The sequence below is a fragment of the Aulonocara stuartgranti genome (assembly GCF_965226115.1).
Source record: "Aulonocara stuartgranti genome assembly, chromosome: 16".
NCBI lineage: Eukaryota > Metazoa > Chordata > Actinopteri > Cichliformes > Cichlidae > Aulonocara > Aulonocara stuartgranti.
The window spans coordinates 31,985,638-32,005,170 of NC_138952.1; the positions used below are offsets into that span (position 1 = coordinate 31,985,638).

Below are 19,533 nucleotides of genomic sequence, written 5' to 3' on the forward strand. Positions count from 1 at the left end.
TTTGTCCTCCCTTATGGTATTAAGAAGGATTAAGAAGGAATAATTACTGAAGCAATTTGCAAACTTGATTTGGTGGGAGAGAACATTTCACTTGTGTGAAGCAAGTTCTGTGGGAGGAAAAAAGTGCTTTTGAGTTCATAGACACAGCAAATAAATTGCCAGCTGGCTTGGTGAAACAGATCGCATCTGTGTTGCTGTTACAGTAGCAATAAAGGCAAAGAATGGCAAAATGGTGTTTTGCACCAAAGAGCTTATGGATAAGTTCAATTTAAATGGAAACTGGGGCTGATGTTCTTGTAACAGCCATGCACTAAACAATAAATCTTTTTGGGTGCCAGACCTCACCAGTATCCTGACTAGAGTCATTACAAGGTTCCACCAAGAGCCTGTCGCTACTACTGCTAATCAACACCAGCAAAGCTCTAGTAATACAAAGGATGGTTTGGACACCCCACCAATAAAAGGCATCCTATCCATTGTGACTTACATCTGTGATTCACTGGGAATGTGTGGTTTTCCAGCAAAAGGATCGTCTAAGATCTATGCAGGCCATAGCACAGCTAGCATGATTTAATTCTTGATAAGCAGTGGTCCAATTCAATGCACAGTTGATTTGAAGTTGCCCAGTCTCCAGTTTGTTCCTGTTACCTGTCTGCTTACTTGTTGGTTACCCTGCAAGCCTCTGTGCCACACTTCTGGGAATAAACCATTTAAAACTATTCCTGCCTTCCTGAATATTTAAGGTGACTATATCAGCTTAATGCTATAGGCTCATGAGAGTGAAACAAAAAGAACACACTTCTTGCACATGAGTTGGGATAATGGACCTGGAATACAAACCCATCAGTCATAACAAGTGCTTTCAGCCACAGTGTACAAGGCCTCTATTTTCAAACAGGGCTGACTTATAGTTTGCTTACACTGTCAACTCACAGCAGTAATGCAAATCTTGGCTCTGAGGACGTCACCTTTGGCTGACCGGTACTGTTACTGTTTGTAATGCCATGTGGGAGAACTGGCAACAGTTCAATTTGCTACAACTGCACCATGGCAGAACAGAGTGCTTGAACACTGTGAAATCTTTTAATTATAGTGGTAATATAGTTTTTGAATACACTGAATTTTATGCAGTTGAAAAATGCATTGGTGAAAAAGTGTTTATTTTGAGTTAAAAACAGACTAGTTAACAATTACAGGGACAAATAGAGGAGTTACTAAACATTAAAAATACCAATATGTGACCAAAAACAGACACTCACACACTCCAGAGATATGGAGGTTATTAGGTTACATGGTTGTTATTGATTATCTGTAGGTGTGAATGTTTCTCTAACTCTCTGTGTTAGCCCTGGGACAGACTGGTGACCAGTCCAGTTCATACCCCACCTTTCACCCTATGGCAGCTGGTTAAGCCCCCCTCCCCTGAGCTCTATAAGCGGAAGCAAATGGACAGATGGATGCTCCTGTTGATGCGCCAGGGACCAGTATTGGGCAGTTTCCAGGGTTTTTAACTTGGACCAGTGAGCAACCAGTCAGCCTTGCATACAACCCAGTCTACGCATGTGTAACATGCACACATGCGCAGCCACTAACACGGCGTTAGTGTAGACGCTCTTCACTGTAAGAGACAATGTAGAAGGGGCCTGTAACAGCAAACCTAATCAGACACCTGAATTATAACCTACCCAACTGAACATGGACATTTTAAGTTAAAAAGGCAAAGTAGCCAAGGCTAAAGCTAGCAGCCTCTGTATGAGCAAAGAATCAAAGCAGGCGAGAGGAAAATTATGGACACAAGTAAAACAGAGAAAAAGTCAATGTCCTGTTATGTGATGATTCAATAAAATGACTATATGTTACAATCCCTTATAGTGCATTCCTTCAAATGGAGAAAGTCTTGAGGGATGGCTACTATGAGGAAAGGCAACCCGGAAACTTTACCAGCGGGACACGTCGTTGTGTGCCTCAAATTCACAGGGTGTTTCGGTCTTTTATCATAAGCTATTCTGCCATTTTTTAGTTTCTTTTTACCTTCCTTGGTTAGGTTTAGGGATTAGAAATCTGATCTAGATTATAATATTAAATATTTGGGACACTTCATCAGTAGTGGATGTAGATCCCATGAGATTATAAACATTACTAGAAATTGTTTATTTATAGAGGAAATTGTTACTTTAGCAACAAAACTATTAGAACCAAACCTTTGAACCATTTTGAATGCTGATATAATCCATGCAGTTTTAAAGTCTTGCGATAATTGAAATCAACTTTAATTTTGATAATGCTTTACAGTAACTGCCTAATTAAGCAATCAGAGGCATTTTCAAGATACTACTGCGACTGAGAAATGCTTCAAGGACTATTTTATATAAACAGCCACAGCATTTTAAAATCCTGTGTCGTCACTGTGGATAAAATAGTGATGTTCTAAACCAAAAAAGTCCAATAAATGGCCAAAGCAACATACTGTAACTTTGCCTTAGCAGACTTTAACAGTACTTGAGATCACAGCTAATATGTTGTTAAATTGAGAAGAAAACATTTACTGAGCAAAATATCAGTCAGTTACCCTCCTTTGGTCTTTGAAAAGCTTCCGAAAACAATCCGAACCCATACAGTAATCAAAATTATTGTAGGTGCAGATGAATAATTACATAAGCATGGACACTGGACACGTGTCTTACTAGCAGGAAAGGTCTAACTCAGTGCACTGTATTAGACTGCATAGAGTCTCTGGGGTTCAAATGTTAATTTCTGCTAATCAGTGCTTTCCATTCAGGGTAGAGGCAATGTACTATGTTCTGTGGCCTGCAGGCTGCTGTGCACACCCTTCTCTCCAGGGTCATGAGCCAGTTATTCTCCTTGTCACCAGCATTAAATAAGGGAAATGGCTGAATGATGAGACGGAACATAGCTGCTAAAATAGTTGCCACCAGCAATGTCAATATCATTTATGATTCACTGGCCTCACAGTTCATGTAACCCACCTGCCTGCAGGCATTAATAAATCTCTTTATTTGCAAATCTGACTGCTTGTATCTGTCACTTGGACTATAGTTACAGGAACAAAGCACTACAGACATTCAGTTAACGCGTACTGTGAAAATGTTATGCAATATCTGAAAAGACGACTATGCTACCAAACCACGTGGTATGATGTAATGTATAATGAAGGAGTAATGACGTAATGCATGAATGTATTCATTCATTTTAATGACTTCTTTTCTTTCATATCGCTGTTCATCAATCAAAGCAGCTCATTTCCCACCATGTGACACATGAAACAACATGTGTCCTGATTAACATCAAAACAAATGAAGAAATATATGATAGCAAAACAAAATCCTTAAAAAGTGTCCATCATCCATCCATCCATCCATCCTCCCTCTTCCACCATATCCCAGCTACCATAGGGCGAGAGGCTAACACAGAAAGACAGACAACCATTCACACTCACATTCACCCCTATGAGCAATTTAGAATCACCATTTAACCTAAGCCCACTAACAGCATGTTTTTGGATGGTGGGAGGATGTCAGAGTACCCAGAGAGAACCCACGCAAAAACAGGGACAACATGCAAACTCCACACAGAAAGGCCCCGCCCAGGTGGAGTTAAATATCTTCTTTCTAAACAGTTAAACAGTATTGTGCCCCGGAGTCGTCATGCCATCCATCCACTCAAAACAGAACAAAACTCAGAATATCATGTTCCTGTGTGTGCCAGAAATAAAGTCACAGAGAACAAACTAACACTCCGATTCTGTCTGTCAGCTTCATTCAGACACCATGATATTTAATAACTGGGGAAACTGTGAAAGCAGATGTCAGGAGATGATGAATGATTGAAAAAAAGGCCGATAATTAATACAATAAAACACAATACCTCATTTCAGTCTTAATACACGCTAATATTCATGTGAATGTGCTCAGTTACACCAGTTTAAATACAGACATGCCTTGTTGCTTCATACCAGTATGTCTCCAGCTCATCAACTCAGGCGGATTCAGCATTCAGTTCTGCCGAGTAGCCAGCTGGTGGATGTTCAGAGTCCTGCAGTTTCGGCTAAATGGGCTGAAAAACTGGACTTTAGCATAAATGTTTACCTAGCAGATGACAGGACAGTCTGTTCCCCCATGGATGCTGCCAGACGCTCTATTTAAAACAACCTATCCATGCAGGACAAGGACTGAAGAAGGAGGGTGCAGCTATGCCATATTATAAAAAGAGCATCATTTGTCTCATTTTAAAATGTCATATGTGGTGAAGAAGACTTTTTGAGCAAATGTCAGAAAATAGTTTGTTTTGGGAATATCTTACTATCGTTGAAATATTACAACTAGATGCCAAACGCACACCGCTATTCCAGTTTCATCTTAAAATATGTGAAAGCTGTGATTCTTCACATATATATGACAACGATGGTGCAAAGCTGCAGGCAGCATGACACATGCTTATAAACCCTTGACTTCTGACTAAGGCGTGATGCACTGCTTCGAGGCCGTCGTCATCAAGATCATCTGGCATGACAAACAGAACTCTCGCTGCATGTGTATGTATGATATTACATATGTGTTATGTAATATAACACATGTGTAATTATGTTTTATATTAATGTAATTAACGTACATTAATGTAATTATTAACATGCTAATAATTGCACGTTAATAATTACATTGCACAGCATCTTGGTCAACTGAGGTTGTTTCAAATATGCTATATAAATAAACTTGGAATTGTCATGGTTTGCTAATGGGAGTGACTGATAATTCACTCCCATTGTCTTTCAGAATAATTCAGAATTGTCTTTCCAAACTTTTCCATCAAATGCATTTTTTTTTGTTATGCATTCATCTCTTGATATGTTTCATCTATCCATTTTCTGCTAATTCCTTTTCCAATTTAGGCAGTCTAACCCAGCCGTCTCAGGGTAAAAGCTCACAAACCCATACCACGTGGACACGTCAGTAGAGATACAGAACAGAACCATTCGAGCTAATGTTCATTTCTAAGGTTAGAATCACCAACCAACTTACCATGCATGTCTTTGCCCTGTTGGAGGGAGTCAGAGTACAAGGAGAGAACCCATGTGGCACATGGAGAACATGCAAACTTGACACAGAAAGGCTGAGCGGTGGATTCAGAATCGGGATATTCTTGCTGTGAGGGAACAGTGCTCACTACCGTGCCACCCTCTTTATGCTCACTTACCCCAGGAGGCAAGGAGGCTCACCCAACTGTTGTCAGGGATCGACTCGGGGGACAGTGGCAGATGGGGAGTTTGACTGGGTCAGTACACCTGAGAAACTTTGATGCAGGTTTGCTATGGTGAGCTCATGGAGGACACAAATCTCGCATGGAGCAGTAGACAAAATCTTGTTTGGATACTGATTTCTTCATATTTGTTTCTCTTATATTTCCATCCTGTCTGTCACTTGTGAAGCAGTTTGAAATGCATTCGATTATTTTTTAAAGTGCCTTAATTTTTTTAGTTGAATGTCTTTGTCCCCCATTTGCAACCTTTCAAAGAGATTATGAAAAGATGTGTTCCTATCCTGAATATGGCCTTTTTGGGAGCTTGAAGCATGGGTTTGGTGACTATCACTCCCACTGGACATCAAAAATTAAATGAAAATGTGTAACAGGGCAAAATGTGTAACAGGGCAAAATGTGTAACAGGGCATTGGTACTAGAATAAGTCTTTGAAGTCAACCTGCCAGGCTGGACAGTGTGGATTAATGTCTTTGTCCAGGGCTTGCAGGCGTCTCCGCTAATGATCCATTCAGAGCCATGGGAGTCTTTGGTTGGTACAAATAACTGTTATTTACTGCCTCATTACAAATGAAATCTATAGCTGGAAGAGTGGAGAAAAAGAAATAAAACCACCACACAGCTGCCCACTGCAGAGTATCACCTGATGTATGTTTTTTTCTTTTAAAATAACAAACTACATCTTTTTGTAACACAGAATAATGTACATTTTATCTTCAACATGGAGGCTGGCTTTGTTTATAACATGAACCTATTGTTTTAAACAGTAGCTTTACTTTTACATTATATTATAATGTAAAATAACAGTTTATTTTTCATACCCTTGTGCACGTTTATTGGAAGCAATCATCTCAAAAGTAAGAATAAAAATCCAGTTGTTACTAGTAGTAGTGTTTTAAAATCAGGCCATATTACCTCAGATCCCTACATCTGCCACTTTACAAACCTGAAGTTATTAATGCATGACAAAGACGTCAGTCAACACAAGGCATGTCTAAAATTACTGTCATGCACATTACACAAGCAAAGACTCCTACCCCCCGCTTTTCGTTTCTGCACAAACTGTGGCTCATTATCGAAGTGTCAAGTGGCCGGTCTTGAGTCCGTCATGCCACACTCTAACCTTATCTGTCCAGATGCCGAAGCTCAGTCCGTTCTCCCATCTCCAATCATCTTCCTCCCCTGACCTATGTGACTATCAGTCCCAGACTGTAAGACGAAAAGCATTCCCTCCTCAGCACACTCAGCTGGCACCAACACTGCATCCAGTAGCTTTAAGGGATAAACGTCTCTAAGTTCTTTGAAAACCTGGCCCACTTTGGGCCTTTAGCTCCTTGTGTACTCACTCTGTTAGATATACCTGTTCACTTGTTCATGAATGCAAATATCTGAGCAGCCAATTCAATGCATTTAGACGTCATCATAAATATCTTGTTGAAGTTAACTGAATTGAGCATGGCATGATTGTTGGTCGCAGTCTATGGGATTTTCCTACAAAACCATTCAATTCAATTTTATTTCTACAGCGCCAAATCACAACAACAGTCGCCTCAAGGCGCTTTATATTGTAAGGTAGACCCTACAATAATACATACAGAGAAAAAAACCCCAACAATGATATGACCCCCTATGAGCAAGCACTTTGGCGACAGTGGGAAGGAAAAACTCCCTTTTAACAGGAAGAAACCTCCGGCAGAACCAGACTCAGGGAGGGGCGGGGCCATCTGCTGCGACCGGTTGGGGAGAGAGAAGGAAGACAGGATAAAAGACATGCTGTGGAAAAGAGCCAGAGATTAATAACAAGTATGATTCAGCGCAGGGTTTTGGGTATACACCTCTTGGGTTTACAGAGCATGGCCAAAAAAAAGAGAAAATAGAGTATCGCCCTCAGTACCATCTCAGCACCCTTTAAATGCCAGAGTTTGCTGTACATTTTGCTTTTGCTTCCAACAGGATGTGTCCTGTCACAAAGTTCAAATAATTTCAAACAGGCTACTTTACCATGAGTAAGTTCACTGTACTTAAACAGCCAAAAAGCCAATAGATCTCAATCCATGATGTATGCGGTGGAATGGGTGATTTGTTGACAGCGACTGCAAAAACTGTTTGATACTGCGATGTCAAACTGGACCAAAATCCATGAGCAAAGTTTCCAATACCTTTTTGAACCTGCCCCACAAAGAATTAAAACAACTCTGAAGACGAAAAATGGATGAAACCTTTGAGTACCAAGGGGTCCAGTGAGTGTATAATGGAAAGACTTGGTTTAGAAATAAACAGTGTCTTCTTCAGGCGCTGCTTCCACGTTTGCACTACTATTTGCAATAGTAAAACTACTATGAGCCAGCGCAGAAGGTTTACTGGGCTTTGTGTTTTTCATAATACCTGTTATAAAGGTGAGTCATGCAGTGAACAATACTGTATGTTTGCAGAAGGGTAGAAAGTGGTTTACATCACTACCAGAAGCTAGGGAAGGACAGTGACTCTGCAAAAAAAGAATAATACTCATATGGAAGTTTCCACCAACTATGACTCTAAATATTACATCATCAGATAAAAATGGATCAAGGCCACAAAACGGAAAGTCCTGCATGTTCTGCTAAACATTTTTAAAATGGACCAAAAAGCTGCTTTCTGGGTAGTCTTGGGTAAAACACTTGTTCTGGATTTTTAATTTGGAGTGTTAATTTTACTTGACTAACATTTCTAGTGAAACTGTCCGAGGGCTGGAAAATGTTGAGCTTTGGAAAAGAAGGAGTAATCGTCAAAAAAAAAAAAAAAAGGTGGGAAGGTCATAAACGCCAAACACATAGAATATATTCGTGTGTCAAACAATGTCACTCCAAAACTCTTACTGAAAATAAGTCACACAAGAGAGCCTGCAGTTTAATATATGCTGGAAATGAAATGAATGACAAGTCTGTGTGACATTCCTGGCTTTAAAAAAACAAAACAAGCTAAAGATAAGTGCTGATAGCAAACCACAGGGTCAGTAAGGTCAAAGGTGTGTTCTGTGACGCTGCCAGTACAGCTAAATATGGAACAATGTGGAACACAGCAGCCCAACAGAGTGCATGAACAAGTTCTCCAGGTTTGATTTAATAGTACTTATTAAAGTACACAGAACCAAAGGCTGCCTGTATTGACAGAAATACTCATTGACTGATTCACTGTAATTGACCAGCAGGATCAAACGTAGTGTGTTTTTGACTTCGTAGTAATGAAGGACTGAATGGATCCAGTTTTATCCTGTATGAGACAGTTTCTAGAGAGTACTGGGATTTTCCCGAATCCATTTCCCGAGCAGTCTCACATGGGAGTAAACTGTCTTCAGGCTCATTAGTTATTCTGACGTATAATAATAATAAAAAATAAACATGTTATTTCTGGATCTTGCTGTACTATCAGCTAAGAGAGTAACTAAATTAAGAGAGTTATTTTGGGCACTCAGAGCTTTTGAGTGTAAGGCCTGAAATTTGAGTTTTTGGAAATAACTCCCAATGCAGGAAAGAAACAACAGCAAAGAGAAGCTACTAATACCACACCACCTACAAAACTTGGCACATAAAAATGAACACATTTTTCAAAGTCGCAACAAACAACAACGCAAACACAGAAGATCTCTCTGTATACGCTGCAGACAGGACAGAACATGCTAACTCTACTTTTTAGTCTTTATGAGGCAGCCGGTATCTCAGGTGGACTTATGGAAAGGTTCTGACAGATTCTGCCTCAGTGGGATTCCCTCCCTCCTCCCCACCCGGCAGCAGTTTCTATATTCCTTGCCTTTGTAAGCATTTTTCTCTGCTTCCGCAGATTTTTCTTGCTGTCTGCCTCTTTGTATTAAAGGTGCCTACGCACACTTATCTGTGGCAAAGATAAGAATTCCCTTAATGGCAACGTGTTTCTCGAACATAAAGGCATTCATGCTGCGAGTGACGAATGTAACAGTTGGCACGCATCAGCACATCAGCATCACGCAGATGGCCGTAGTGAATGCTGATTATGTTTGTTGGCCTTTTCAATAAACCATGATGATGTACAGTGGGGTTTGATAAAGGTGGAGGCACACAGGAATCATGCAGACGTGCTCACAATGCTCATAAACAGAGGCAAACAGCATGCATACCGGCCAGTCAGCCATACATGGTAAAGACAATACTTTTCAGCTTTGCAGACAGCCGGCCCAGACAGGAGGAGAACTGGCGTCCAAGCTGATAGTATCAGTGAGAAAACTGTATTTTTCTTTTTGACCGGTTGAGGAGACATGCACACAAATGCACACTCACACACACACACACACCTTCCTCTAACTCCCCCGAGGTGAGTGCACGCTCAGCCCACTCAAGTCTCAACGCATTCTGTGGGAGTTTATGTATGGATCAAGCAGCCACGACGGAACAGAACAGCGTGGTTTACAAGTGCCAGACGCCACTCTCCACTCACCGCCTCCGAGTCTTCAAATCCATGAAGGTACAAGTTATCGTACATGGAGGAGTGAGGTTCCCAAAAATGAGCTCTTCAGTGCAAAAATAGTTCGAAACGGCTCAAGATCAACCTGTTCTGGAGAGGATGGATGATGAGGATAGGGGAGTGACAGAGAGCACCAGCAGTCTCTTCCTCCACATGAAGGTAGATGAAAAAGAACCCAGATCACAGAAGAACAACAGATTTATAAAAGAAAAGGGAAAAAAGCTGGAGTCCAGTCTTCTCCTAATGCTGAATTAGATGTTACTGCTCCCAGGTCAAACAAGTGTTGTTTCCCATTATAAGGCAAGCTTGGCTATCCCCAGAGGCTGAGCAGACCTGGCATTTCATCTGCCTTCCAAGCTGAGATTGCACGAGCCAATCCCTTCCCCAGCACTGGTTGATGACAGACGTGAGATGCAGGCTGCCGATTGGCCGATGCAGGCTCCAGTCAGCCCGGCTGGCTGTGAATAAGGAAGAGAGAAGAGAAAGAGGCGGGGGCGTCTGCAGCCTGAGAGCATCATTAACCAGCAAGCCGTGTCAATCCTGTCCTTGTATGTGAGCGTGAGGTAATCTTTCACACTAAACACCGACATTTAATTTGCACATGCAGAACGGCAGCAAAGGCAAACAGCTGAGTGATGATACTTAGAACGAGAGGCAGACTCGATGCGATCGAGCCGCTGCTCCGCTACAAGGAGCGCCCGCGTCTTTACAGCTTCATGAACACACCGGAGCCGTAAAAATCAATCTGTAAATATCTGCTACAGGGAGAGTGATGGCAGAGGAGATCAATCAAGAAAAGCTAGAGAACTTCAAATCTACAGTTTGACACCTTTCATGGACAGCATCTGTTGCTATTATAACTACTTTACATGTGAAACAACAGTGCATTTAAAAAATATAGATTCCTATTTTAACCATCCCATAATTACCGCAGGATGTTAAGCTACAAATTAGATAAAGACTTTGAATTCATTGCTGTACAAAAGGTTTTCATTTGTGCAGCTGAAAGACTGTTTATTTTCAGAGTAAACACCTCAGAAATACAAACATACATGAAAATCATTAATAAGGTAAATTACAGTATTTGTTTTGCAATTCATATTTCCCTCCTTTGGCTTTGAGCTTTAAAAGAAATTCTTGATACTATTCACAATAATAATATAAATTTCCCTGTTAAAAATACACAGACACACACACGTTACACAAACTCAGCAATGATCCTACTCAAACAAGTTTGGCACTGGGACGTTGCCATTTGTTTGGCATAGTAGAGCAACAGCACCCTCTCTTGATCCGATAATGCATCTTCATCAACATCGCCACGCTTTTTTCCTTTTCCTTTTTTTTAAGCTTGCTCCGAACAAGCTCTTCCCAAAACATCAGATTTTTTTGTGTCTATCCTGCACGTATTTTAGTGGAGGCACAGAGCCGGGTGCTACATCCTCATCATTCATCACTCTCACATCAGTGTATGAATGTGAGAGTGAATGAATAGTGGTATTGTAAAGCGCTTTGGGTGCCTTGAAAAGCGCTATATAAATCCAATCCATTATTATTTAGATATTGCTCTGTGTCTTTATTCTGCACAGCAGCTCCCAGCAGACCCCCTCTGGCCCGTGTGGAACAGTAGATCAAAGGGAGACCTTTCAGAATAAAGGTCATTTTATTCAGGCTGAAGCTGCATGAAATATCACATATAAGGGTGCTTTTTTTATTTTTTTTTAAAGAAAGAGAGAAATAAAGAAAGATGGGAAGCAAAACAGAAAGAGCACAAAGGGTGAAATATGCTTCTGGAGAAAAGTGGGTCCGAGCTGCCACGTAGATCTGGTGGTATAATTAGATATCACGTGTAACACGACAGCTCGAGCAACATTACCTTACTGAAAATAAACACATACGCACACAGGCTGCAAAAATGACAAGAAACTGAACTAATAATGGAACAAAGTGGATAAGAGAGGCACAAAGAGTTTGTGTTCTTACTCATATCTCGAGCTGTCACTGTCATCCATTTGAGTTCAGTTAGATCCTTTAAAAATCAGAAAACCTATCAGGGTAGAAACAGGTTGAACATGTGAGAACTCGTTTAGGCGTTTTATGTCTCCAACACACGCTGTGCCCAATCAAGAGACAAAATGTAACATCCCAGAGAAACAAAGTGCAAGAAATGTCAGACAAGCCAGAAAGGAACTTTAGTTTCTCAGCTAGAAAGGCACTCCAACTTGCTCCCACTCCTTTTGCCATTTTCTAAATTAAGCATGCAATCATTTCCAACTGATAACAAAGTACCTTTCATTTGTAATTTATGAGATTGTCTCCATCATCTACTCAGGAGGTGCTGACAAACTAGCGTGCAATACCAGCTGCGAGCGACGGCAGCGGTGGCTTGGCCCATCAAGTAATTCACAAATTAAAGGCTGTTGAGTTTAGCCATGTGACCTACATAAGGCGGATTAGCAGTGTGAAGTCTCTTCCTTATCACTTTGCAAGCTGCAAGCTGAAAGATGAGGTTAAAGAGTTGCCTCTGTTTGATGTATCGTGAGTCGGCAAGGCAAATTAAATTTCCGGGACGGCATTATAGGTTTATCAATCTCACAATGAATTCAATCAATTAACTCTGCGAGCCTTACATTCATTCATGATTCCAAGATTTATTCATGTAAAGCAACGGAACAGATTTAGAGAATGAAAACACGACGATCCAGGACGTGAATGTGAGATAAGAAATTAATTCAGGCGACGTAACAGAGGCAGTCAGGAAATTCGGCTGTGACTAAGAGGTCATTTTCTGCTGAGAACATCTATTGGTCCACCAAAATTCATCACTGTACTCTTGTTGTGTCCTCAGGACATCTCAAAATAAAAGGTCTGCTACGTGTGAAACCCCTTTTCTTCCCGTCATTTGGATGTCAGCATCAACTGAATTAACTGTAAGTAAGAGACAGCTAGAGTAGGAATTAACTTGACCTAGGCTTATTAATTCCAACACCAAGAAAAAAAGATCATCTGTGCCTTCACCTTTGAACCATGATAAACATAAATTGCTTGGTTTGGGGTTTTTAAATATATACATATATGTTTATGTCTGTGTTATCAAGACAGACTGGTTTTAATAAGCTCAGAGTTCCCCAAATGACAATTATTCTGCTTTGAATAATTTAATTCAACATTATTTATATGGTGCCAAATCACAACAAGAGTTGCCTCAAGGCACTTTATATTGTAGATTAAAAACCCCACATACAGAGAAAACAACAACGATGAGATGACTCCCTGTGAGCAAGCACTTGGCGACAGTGAAGGAAAAACTCCCTTCTAACAGGAAGAAACCTCCAGCAGAACCAGGCTCAGGGAGGGGCGGGGCCATCTGCTGCAACCGGTTGTTGGTGCTTTTTACTCATTTTTTGTTAGACAGCATAAACCCTAAATTAAATTACATACATGTACTTGCTGTTAGCAGCACTGTAAAATTATTCCCACTCATAGCACCTATCTTTAATACATATGTGTAGAGAAGTGTCTATGTTATAAGTAGTAGATTCCGGTAGAACTGAAAGACTAAAAAAAAACAACGAAGATAATGAGAGCTGTACACAATGTAAATGTGGGACCTTTGAAGGAGATGATCTTTCTTGTCATTTGCTACATATATATTGTTTCATATTAATATGAATTCAGGAATTCCTGATAAAATCCCAACCATAGTTCAGAACTGCTGAATGGCCTACCCGAGTACAGACCCAGCTAACCTCAAGAGTTCAGAACCCCTGTTTGAAGGGGGAGTTAACATTTCTTATTAAGAGGTCAATGCATTTAACAATTGCAAAGACCTCCAAAGATGCAAACCAGCAGCTAGTCTTAAAAACAAAACATAATTAGATGCATGAGGGTCAAATAGAGCCAGCCGAAGAAAGAGGTGCGATGAATACAGACAGCTGCAAAACGATTTTGAACAGACAAAATAACCTGAAACTGTGTACAGAGACAAAAACTGAACAGAAACAGATGACAAATTAGCATAAGGAGATAGAAAATTCACATTACAAGAATTGCTACAAAAATGCTAAGTGACCAGAGAGAAGTGCAAACTGGTTGCAAACAGATGCAAATCCAAACAGACAATAAAAAAGCTGAATGTTTCGTCTTCTGTGTCTATCTGCATCTTTAAGTTGTTGCTATGGAGGAAAGGTTAAAGGCCTTTTTACAAGTCTGTCTTATAAATAATCCTTTCATGGACCTTAAAGCCTGGCTCAGGATTCGATCAGGTATCCACTCGCCAACAGCACACATAAACATCTGTGTGTAGGTGCTCTGCGTACCATCTGGGAGAATCAGTTTTTTACCATCTCGGCAGCAGATCTGTTCGGTATCACATGCAGTGACTCAGACTCGTCATCCATATCTCCTGGAACATAATGTCCCTGTATTGTGACACAGCCGTCCATTGGAGCAAACAATTAATTTAAGTCATTTTCTCTCATTTTTCTTTGTAAGACAAGCACCAGAGGTCATTCAGAAGACGGCAGACCCCACCTCGCCTTGCCCTGATCCCTGTGGTCTCCTAGTTAAATGCACTATTTTCTGCCAATCTTTGGTTATTACACAGATGAAAAATTTTGTATTTGTGCTCCTACTGGTTTGAAGTGGGTGAAGAGCAATATTTATATTGCATTCTGGTGACAGTTGGATTGCTGTTTGCTTATGCTGCCAACACAACCTGTCATATCTTGTCAAACCACACCCACACAGTAAAATGAACATTATTCTTTCTTTTTTTCCAATCGTAATGTCATTGTAAAGTGAAATACTGCAAGGTTACGAGTGATGTAATGTTACTTCAAAGTAATTTACTGACATCTGGTATCACCATCATTTTACTGTACTGTACAACGTGATCTGTCTTTGGAACCACAATAATTGATCAGACAGTAAATGGCTGCACTGAACTGTGACACTGCAACTTTTTTGGTCTTTCTTGGACTCTTAACATCACATAGCCACATTTGAACTGGCCTAAGATCACAATTTGCAACAGAAAAGGCTAATATTTAAAAACCAAATTTTGAAAACGATACAAAAATTGGTATTCGCATGGATCACGCCTAATCCTTTTCTCCCTCGTTGCAGAGCTGAACAAACTAACATTAATAACTCCAGAGTCCAGGGAAGATTTATAATGTTGACCATGATTCTGTAATGTCCACAAATGACCTGTAGAGGAGGAACGTTCAATAAAAACATTCGATATCTACCTCGGCTGCTGTAAAGAATGCCTTCATCTCACTTTTTTCTCCTTTCATTGAGTTTTTGCTGTAAAATAAATAAAAAAAAACTGTTACCTTCTTGTGAAAAGAAAGGAGGCGGCGCAGTTTTCTGCTAATCAACCTTGTCAGCTTGACCCCTGTTGTTGTTGAAGGCTGTTACTATGGATACACGTGGGCATCAAAGAGAGAGAGCCCACTCCTTCTCTTCTTACCTGATGACGATCACACCGGTGATGACACAAATCACAGCGGGGGCGTTACAGAAATCTCTGAGTGTGTAATAAGTAAATGGAGTGGGCAAGAGCTTTCATTTCATTCCACTGTCCTTGTGCTTTACTTTTTGCCTCTCCTTCTTTTTGTCTACTCTTTCTTTCTTTGAGGTCTGTCTGCAAAACTGTCTTTTCCACCTTCTTCACTTCCTGTGAGTCATATTATTACTCCAGTGTCAAGCAGTAGGCATTCACTAATTAATGGATGATGTTTACACTGAACACAAACTGCATTCATTAGTGTGCTGCTCAATAAAATACAGATCTTATATTTTATTTACATTGCTAATCATCTGGTGTTATGCTCAGTTTTGTTCAAATGGAATTATGTACAAAAAGATGATTTCTGTGACTAATGAAGGGCTACACCATCATAACTGACATCTGATGATTCAGTTCTTTCTCCAACTTGATTTGGCCTGATTTACTGTATCTCCAAAGAGCACGTGTGACCAAGTTTGTTTGAGGTCAGGTTTGAAAGCATGAAAAAGGGAGAGAAAGAGTGGGGCTTTGGGACAAAGGTAGTCACAGATGAACTATTCTTGTATCTTTGTATGGCCTCTGCAGCCTTGGTTCCCTTGGTAACTTGTCAGCAGGATGTCAAAGTCCACGGTAAGCACTGTAAAGTAGTCTGGCGCAAGCACATTATGAATTAAAGAAGGGACTTAAGAAATTGAATTTTGTTTTCACTGTGACATATACAAAAGAGGCGGTGCATCCAAACAGTGTTGCCTGGCGCTGCTCCCGTGACTCGTGAAAGTTTGGTAGATGACTCAAAAGCAGGTCAGTTAGCTAAATTCCCAAGTGAGACCAAATCAAGGCCATCTATTCCCTGGACTACAGCAGAACATCTTCTAGACTGACAACATGTTATCTGCTGCCACAGTGTTTTCTCTTCACATTGGAGCCAAACCCATATGAGTCTAACCAAAAGTTATGTAATGATGGATTGAGGTCAGAAATCAACAGTGGTCCAGAGATGAGCTCTCAAAAACACTTCATTCCACCAGGGAAATCTTCAAACAGCAAGTGTTCACCACTCACTGTCAGAGCTGGGGTTTGCATCAATTATTAGTCTTAAGTGCTTCATAGTGTTGTTTATAGCTCTTTAACTCCTTTCCAAAGGACCTGGTAGGCTATTAAGACACAATTAGGATGTTTGCTAAGACCATTAATCTCTGGCTCTCTTCCACAGTGTCTTTTGTCCCGTCTCCCTCCCCTTACCCCTAAACCAGTTGCAGCAGATGGTGACCCCTGAGGTTTCTTCCTGTTAAAAGAGAGTTGTTCCTTCCTTTTTCCTAATCTGACAGTTGGGGTTTTCTCTGTATTATTGTAGGGTTTTTTCATTACAATATCAAGCACCTCAAGGCAACTGTTGTTGTGATTTGGTGCTATATGAATAAAACTGAATTGAATTGAACTGAGTTGCTGCCTAAACTAAAGACGCTTGTCATATGTGTTGTAGCCAGGTGCAGCGCTACATGGTGAAGCTTTCATCAGTATTAACCAGATCTATGCCTCGACGAAGCAGAAATGCAGTCAGGTTTATGCTTGACCTCTAAAAGTTCAAGTTCGTCATGTCCTACCTGTCTGAGGATGAAGCTGGTGGAAGTGGTGCTGCCATCGGACCTCTTCAGTCGACTGCGTCTGGAGTAAGTCCCCCTGTTAGCCTAATGAAGGCAAAACAGACCCGCGAATGAACTCTGCTCTTTTATTTTATATTTGTGATTGTATTTTTGTTGGCCCTTCCCTTTATTTATCCCCCTCTCCTCTACAGGACAAACCCAAGGGCACCTTCCTTTCAGTAACCCCGTTAAAACCAGCATCTCAGTCTCTCTGGTTAAAGTGACGTTGATGCCAACCAGCTGTCTCTTGTCTGCTGTGATGACCTGATTATAAGAAGCCGGTCTTTTAATGCTTTCTCGGACTGTCACACTAAGGTCTATGATAAGTGCAGCTTTGCGTGAACACTGCCCCGATGTACGGATTCAGTTTTTTCTGACCTATTTTCACACACAAGCAATTTGTTTAAGTGCAGCGAGGGCATACTTCACTTGAGCAGGAAATGAGGTGAAATATAGTAAATGGTTGCAGCGCTTGGCTCTTATGACACTCTTGCGCCTGGTATCATATCCCTTTGTGACAGCAGAGGGAGGAATATCACTTTCAGTGATCCCATCTTAATTTTAAATTGCAGGCATGGCCAAACTATAACTTCAGAAAATCACAACACAAAGCAAAAGTGCCTTTGCTGTGTATAACGGTCTCTAACGAGGCCACTTTGCTGAGTTCTGTATTTACACACATTCTGTAGTAGATAATGTTTTATTTGCCTGATTAATGTACTGAATGTTCAAAAATTTCCCCCCACCCGGAGTAAAATCCTTAAAGTTAGTGACGTCAGCAGTTCAAAAACACAAAGAAATGTGATTCAAGCCCGAGCCTGAACCATCCTGAGCAGGATGAATTTCTGACCACAACTATTAGGCTACATAGTCTTGGGAAAATTAATTATTTCATTGATTATTATGCTTCATAATATCTGATTCCTATCTGATTCTTTCCTGGTAATCAAATAGCAGCACTCCCATTCATTACATCTAAGTGCGCACACAGTTACATTAACAATCTGCAAATGTTGTAACATTGAAAAAATATGGGAGGGGGTAAAGTACCTCCCTTCTCTGGAAAAGTTTTTTAAACTACCTCATGCATCACGAGCTGGGCTCAGTCATAAAGTGCTTAATAATTGAGCACCTAATTTCATTCCTTTTTGAATAAATCAAATTCACGCCACGCTGCAGATCCCGTGCAGTCTCAGTTTGACTAATAACACCTCGAGGACTAGTTGAAGATAATGAATGCATCCTCACCAAGACAACGAGCAGGATGACTTTTTTTTTTTTCCAATTATTATTATTATTATTATTATTAGGTATGTCATCGTAGTGTGGAGTAAGGGGGCTTCATTGTCCCCCCGTGCATATTTGCATATATTTTAAGATTTGTCTTCATCATTAAAACATTTGCTACAGATTCTCGCTGTTTCACGTCATGTTTTTTTTTTCTTTTCTACCTGAAACACGGGCTTCTGCATCCCCTCTGCTATCCCGTGACGGGTGTAGATGTGCCGGGACATCTCAGCCAGTTCGTCGGTCCAAGGCGGAGGCTGGCGCTCGGTGCCACTCCACTGGAAGTGCCGCTCCTCGGGCGGCGGACAGTGAACCGCCGGCTCCAGCTTTACTCCGATTCACGCCAGCAGAAGAGAAAAGACTTGGACGGCAGCTCGGACGTGTCCTCCTGCAGATCTTTACGGAGTGGACAGGGCACGTACATCAGATGTAGCCCTCCTCTTCCTCCCACACGCATCACACAGGGTTACAGGAGTGCTGCGTTCAAGGACGAAGTAGAACTTGAGAATTTCGTACACTCAGCGTGTGTCATTTGGAGGGCAGCCGTCAAAAGTCAAACTCAATTAGATAATATATTTAAAAACATTCACACTTGTGTTTATGTCACACGTAAAAAAAAAACAACAACATTTTTTATAGCCTACTTTATATATGATATTCAACTTAACTCTATCCTCCACAGCCAGTGTTGGGAAGGTTACTTTTAAACTGCGGTCAAGTGAGCCCTCACTTACGAAGTCGCAGTCAAGCTAGCCGCCCCGCCAGCCGCACCTAAAATGTTGTTGCACTACTCTTACGCATATTACGGTATAGGTGCCGACTGGCTTAGAAACGCAGTGTTTTCTGTCCTGACACTATTTTACTTCACAATCCACTCCCAGTTTTGGTTAATCTCCACTTTCACCCCTGTGATCCACAGCCCAAATTACTGTATGATTCAGAGAAAATTAACAATAAAATTTACCCAATTTACTCAACTATACTTTTAATGTCCTCATCTTTGAGCTCAGATTACAGGAAAACTATAAGAGGTGACGCAGATATCTCACTGGATTCTGACTCTGGGTGACCCCCACTCTGCATGCTGTGAGCCACAGCCAAAATTACTGTACAGTTTTTGAGAAAATTGATAGTAAAATCTTCCCATTTTGCTTTACTGTACTCTACATATTGACATCTTTGATCTCCGATTACAGGAAAACTGTAAGAGGTGACGCAGATATTTCACTGGATTATGAATCTAGGCCATCTCCACTCTTCACCCTGTGATCCACAGCCAAAATTACTGTACGGATTTTGAGAAAATTGATAGTAAACTTTGCACAATTTACTCTACTGTACTCT

The 19,533-nt window shown here is 40.8% G+C and overlaps 1 protein-coding gene across 6 annotated transcripts in view; it reads right to left on the minus strand.

Annotated features, from left to right (window-relative positions):
* cacnb4a (calcium channel, voltage-dependent, beta 4a subunit) overlaps nt 1-19,533 on the minus strand; it is a 43,684-nt gene that overhangs the window by 14,676 nt on the left and 9,475 nt on the right. For 3 of the 6 annotated variants that reach the window (XM_082507380.1, XM_082507377.1, XM_082507378.1), the window contains exons 2-3: nt 18,354-18,666; nt 16,864-16,947 (exon numbers count right to left, since the gene is read on the minus strand). In XM_082507380.1, the coding sequence (XP_082363506.1) occupies nt 16,864-16,947; nt 18,354-18,416 (147 nt within the window). In that variant the 5' untranslated portion in view covers nt 18,417-18,666. Of the gene's footprint in view, nt 1-9,717; nt 10,117-16,863; nt 16,948-18,353; nt 18,667-19,533 lie in introns of those variants that run through there. The other 3 variants (XM_082507379.1, XM_082507382.1, XM_082507381.1) reach the window with 3 other exon arrangements.